This window comes from Berghia stephanieae, chromosome 9 (assembly GCF_034508935.2).
Source record: "Berghia stephanieae isolate SIO BIC M18660-M18661 chromosome 9, UCSD_Bste_1.3, whole genome shotgun sequence".
In the NCBI taxonomy this organism is placed as follows: domain Eukaryota; kingdom Metazoa; phylum Mollusca; class Gastropoda; order Nudibranchia; family Aeolidiidae; genus Berghia; species Berghia stephanieae.
In genome coordinates this window covers 30,909,865-30,915,200 of record NC_088368.1, presented here as the reverse complement: position 1 = coordinate 30,915,200, position 5,336 = coordinate 30,909,865, and the positions used below count along the sequence as shown (strand labels likewise).

Below are 5,336 nucleotides of genomic sequence, written 5' to 3'. Positions count from 1 at the left end.
GTTGAGAAATATTGGATGAAATTGTCTCAAGTATTGACATTGAAATATTAATGAAATTAAGAATCGAGGCGTTGTCAAATTGAATGTATCTTATTGGCAGTTCGCAATAATATATAATTTTTGTTACATACTGCTCTTTGACTTAAAAGTCATATCAGCTTGCAGAAATTTGGTTGTATTCACTTTGCGGTGGTTTTATATTGCGGTGTTGTCCTCTGCGCTATTGTGTTAACCTATTGAAGCATTCTAGCTGTTTTCATTATCATTGATTTAATTGTCTTATCGATAACTAAGTAACAAAAACAAATTTAATCATGTCTGATGTGGAGAAGTTGATTAAAGTAGGAGAAAAGCTTGGGTTTTCTGGCCAAGAGTTAAATGATTGGGTGACAAAACAGTTGGCAGACCAAGATAGGGTGCGCCAAGAAGAGTTGGAGAAGTTGAAACTGGAGAGGGAGAAACTGCGCCAGCAACAACAACTTGTAGAAACGGAGCTGGAATTACAGAGATTAAGAACGGATCGTGATGACAGCTCGCCATCTCCTAGGTCTCCCTCAGTGCCAGAAAGTATTCGTCACGCAAGACCAGCGCCAGTCAAGAGTCCCAGGCTTCCATGCTTCAATGACAAGTCAGACATGATTGACAGTTACTTGCTAAGATTTGAGAGATATGCGACGGTTAATGAATGGCCAGAGACGGACTGGGCTATTCATCTCTCCGCCTTGCTACAAGGAAAAGCATTGGAAGTTTATACGAGACTCGATGAAGATGAGGCGATGAATTATCAGAAAGTTAGGGATGCTCTGCTTAAGCGTTATAACTTGACGAAAGATGGCTTTCAAGAAAAGTTCAGGAAGAGTAGGCCAGAGGCAGGAGAAAGCATTGGTCAGTTTAGAACACGAATCCAGTCCTATCTTGAGAAATGGATACAGTTGTCAGAGAAGGATAAGAATTTGTCTACCGATCTGATTGACTTATTCATGATGGAACAGCTGATGAATTCGTGTAACAAGGACTTGCTCATGTTTGTTAAAGAAAGAAAGCCTAGCACAGCCGATGATTTGGTGGATCAGATAGAAAAGTATGTTTGTGCTCACGGTGCAGCAGGGGCTTATGTGAAGTCTAGTTTCGATAGGAAAGCAGAACAACCTCCAGTCACCACGCAATATGCTGTCAACAGGACACCACTGACAAACAAGGACAGACCATCACAACAATTACAATGTCATCACTGCAGGATATTTGGTCACAAAGCTCGGACTGCAGGTCTCAGCGTGCGCTAGCTATTGGTAGTGGATGTAAGTTTTGTGGATTAAAAAATCATCATGAAAATGATTGTTGGCTACAACAAAGGATGGCGAGGGACAAAGTCAGGAGCACTGAAGCCCAGAAGAATCCGCAGATTCAGAAGAAATCGCAACCAAACTGTGCAAGTTATAACATAACAGATCCCAATCACTGTATAACCACAATTTGCGAAGGATACGTGGAAGCGCAAAAGATGCCAACTCGGAAAGGCTATCTAAATGGCGAAAAGGTGACGGTCCTACGCGACAGTGGCTGCAGCACTGTTGTTATAAAGAAGGGTTTGAGCAAAATTGCACCAGGGAAAGAGTATTATATGAAAATCAGCCTAGCAGATGGAACGTCCGTACAAGCACCATTGACAAAGGCTTACCTCGACTGTCCTTACTATACAGGAGAAATTGAAGCCGTCGAGATGGAATCCCCTTTGTATGATGTAATCTTGGGTAATATCCCAGGTGCTAAGTGTCCGGGTATTAAATGTGATGAGCAAATGATGGCTGTGGAGACACGAAGTCAGAAGCAGAAAGTAATCAAAGCATTGCGGACTCCAGCATCACTAGATATCGGGGTCACTGTTAAGGACCTAATCGACAAACAGGAAAAGGATGAGACTCTAACAGTTTGCAGAAAGTTGGCGGAAAACTGCGAACGCAGACACAGTGGTCGAAACAACACTACGTGGTTTGGTTTCGATAAAGGTGTACTTTGCCGCTTTTTCCAGTCACCAACAAAATACCATGGAGATGTATGTAGGCAGGTAGTTGTTCCAGAGGAACAGATGAGAGAGACAGTAATGAGGCTGGCCCACGAGAGCATCATGGCTGGTCATCTCGCATCTAAGAAAACGAGTGATAGGATCTTGTTAGAGTTCTATTGGCCTAATCTTTGGGATGACGTGAATAGATTCTGTCGATCATGTGACACGTGCCAAAGGAGCGCACCCAAGGGTCAGACAACCAAAGTGCCTCTATCAAAGGTGCCTCTTATTGATGAGCCATTTAGTCGTGTTGCAGTGGACATCATTGGGCCCGTCATACCATCTTCAGACAGAGGAAATCGGTACATCCTTACTCTAATGGATTATTGCACACGATTTCCAGAGGCGGTGCCATTAAAGTCAATAGACACAGAACACGTGGCTGAGGCATTAGTCGATATTTTTAGCCGTACTGGAGTGCCAAAGGAAATGCTACATGACAATGGAACTCAGTTTACCTCTGACATGATGAATGAAGTTTGTCGCCTTCTCTCCATGAAACAGCTCATCACATCACCGTACCATCCGCAATGTAATGGTTTAGTTGAGAGGATGAATGGAACTCTCAAAGGAATGTTAAAGCGACTCGCCAATGACAGACCAAAAGACTGGGACAGATACATCAACGCCGCTCTCTTCGCTTATAGAGAGGTACCGCAGGAGTCTCTTGGATTCTCGCCATTTGAACTTCTATACTCACGACCTGTGAGGGGCCCTATGACAATACTCCGAGAACTTTGGACAGGTAACATCACGGATGAGGAAGTAAAGACAACCTATCAATACGTGGTGGACCTGCGCGCAAAGATGGAGAAAGTTATTGAGGTCGCCCACGACAACCTGAGAAAAGCCTCGGGACGATACAAATCACACTTCGACCGGAAGGCTAAAGCAAGAACGTTTGATAAAGGAGAAAAAGTGTTGCTCCTTTTGCCTACGAAAGCAAACAAGCTTCAACTGAAGTGGATGGGACCATTTACGGTCATCAAAAGGATAGGCGATAACAATTACACCATTGATATGGATAAATATCAGAAGACCTATCATGCCAATATGCTGAAAAAGTATTGGGAACGGGAGTCTCTTGAATCGCCTACACAAAACATCGGAATACTTGGAGTAGCTACAGCTACAGTGATTGATGAGCTGGAGGACGCTGAAGACCAGTTCGATTATTGCGTACCGAGAATAGAGACACCGGCTCTTACACAAACGGAAACATTTAAAGATGTGCAAATGTCAGAAGAACTTGACGACAGCCAAAGGAAAGAACTGGTGACACTGTTGAAGAAATTTCAAGATGTTCTGACAGATGTACCAGGCAGAACATCTGCCTATATTTATGACATCAAACTTACAAGCTCAGATCCAATACGACGGAAGCCTTACCCTATACCACAAGCACTCCAAGCCGAATTCAAAGAGGAAGTGAAAGCAATGCTGACCGCTGGAATAATTGAGCAGTCTGATAGCGCGTACTCGTCACCTCCAATCATAGTGAAAAAGAAGGACGGCAAAAATAGAATTTGCGTAGACTACCGCCGGGTCAATAACTATACAGTATTTGATGCTGAGCCAATGCCTCGTCTTGATGAACTGTTCCAACAAATAGGACCAGAAAGCAGGTTCGTGATCAAGATTGATTTATGTAAAGGATACTGGCAGTTGCCCTTGTCTGATGCCTCAAAACCAATAACAGCCTTCCCAAACAGAGCTTGAACTGATGCAGTTTCGGGTCATGCCGTTCGGGTTACAATGTGCACCGGCAGCCTTTAGCAGAATGATGCGGAAAGTCATTCAAGACGTTCCAAATGTCAAGAATTATATTGACGATATTATTGTGCATAATTCGTCGTGGCAAGAGCATCTTAGGAGCGTAGAAACTGTATTAACGAAATTGAGGAATGCTGGCTTGACGGCAAAACCATCAAAGTGCTCAATGGCGCAATCGGAAGTGGAATTTCTAGGTCATCGGATAGGAAATGAAAAGATGTCTCCGACGATTGATAAGGTTGAAGCGATCCAGAAGGCGAGCAGACCTCAAAACAAGACCCAAATGAGAAGCTTTCTTGGTCCTACATCCTTTTACAGGAGATATGTACCGAACTTTGCTGCTATCTCAAGTCCACTGTCGGATGCAACTCGGAAGAGTATGCCAAATAGAATTGCTTGGGAAGAGCCTCAACTGAAAGCGTTTGAGAAACTAAAAGCTGTGTTAACATCGGAGCCTGTCTTGTGCTTGCCAGACTTTAACAAGCAATTTATTTTAGGGACCGATGCATCAAACACAGGTCTAGGCGCTATATTAATGCAGGAACATGAGGGCGAAAAGAAGCCAGTATTGTATTTGAGTCGGAAACTTCTGGCAAGAGAACAGAATTACAGTGTCGTGGAGAAGGAATGCTTAGCTCTCGTATGGTCTGTGAAGACTTTGAGCTCATATCTAATTGGAAGAGAGTTCATTGTGGAGACGGATCATGCTCCACTATTATATCTGAATAGGGCAAAATCGGAAAATGGTAGACTAATGAGATGGGCTCTGTTGCTCAATCAGTTTAGATTTAATCTAAGAGCTGTAAAAGGTTCAGAAAATCATGGTCCAGACTTCCTTTCTAGAGTCTGATCAAGCGGTATTGTTAAAGATGGACCAAAGTCAGATGGACTTAGTTCTTGAAGAGGGAGAGAATGTCACAAAACGCTTGTTGCCCGTGCTAGGTGAGCAATGATGCTTGTTTCCTGTTATGTTACCTTTGCGTGTCCGGTTATTTCGCCTTAAGTATTCAGTGTTGTTTTTTTCTGTTTGATTTCTTTTGTTGGAAAAACATCGTTGATGAATATTAAATAGTCACCTTAATGACATTAGGATAGAGTGGCACCGTTATGGGAGATAGAGAGATAGCGTGGCAGGGAGACTAGTCCCGTGACTATTGAGTAAAAAAGTTTCTTTAGTCCCGTAACTATTGTATAAGAAAGTTTTCTTAAAAGTCCCGGAAACCGGGTAGTTCGTTATCGGACTTTGGTGGAAACCTGACACTTTTGAGAATTGACTAAATAATAGAATGTCTTGACTGATCCTGAGTTACGTTAATTTATTGTCTATGACCATGGGTTGGGTAGACGAAGTTTTATTATATAGAAGAGAGTTTTACCAATTTTAGTCAGTCCATCACGATAGCCTGAACAGAGCAGAGACATGCTAGGTCCTCTCTGAGACTCACAAAAGTCATTCCATTTTGCAGAAATTCACTTGGCTTGGAAATGAATATTAACT

The 5,336-nt window shown here is 42.7% G+C and overlaps 1 protein-coding gene across 1 annotated transcript; it reads left to right on the top strand.

Moving 5' to 3' along the window:
* Positions 1–314: 314 nt before the first annotated feature.
* Positions 315–3,784, top strand: LOC144979190 (uncharacterized). Its single transcript, XM_078925801.1, has 2 exons — positions 315–1,245; positions 1,281–3,784. Exons 1-2 carry the CDS (start codon positions 315–317, stop codon positions 3,782–3,784), a joined length of 3,435 nt encoding a protein of 1,144 aa, XP_078781927.1.
* The last annotated feature ends 1,552 nt before the right edge of the window (positions 3,785–5,336 follow it).

What these genes read in the sequence shown, in the direction of transcription:
- LOC144979190 (XM_078925801.1), top strand. Translation starts at nt 315, where the DNA reads ATGTCTGATGTGGAGAAGTTGATTAAAGTAGGAGAAAAGCTTGGGTTT. An exon ending in TCATCACTGCAGGATATTTG is followed by an intron (nt 1,246 to 1,280) that starts GTCACAAAGCTC and finishes CTCAGCGTGCGC; the next exon opens with TAGCTATTGGTAGTGGATGT.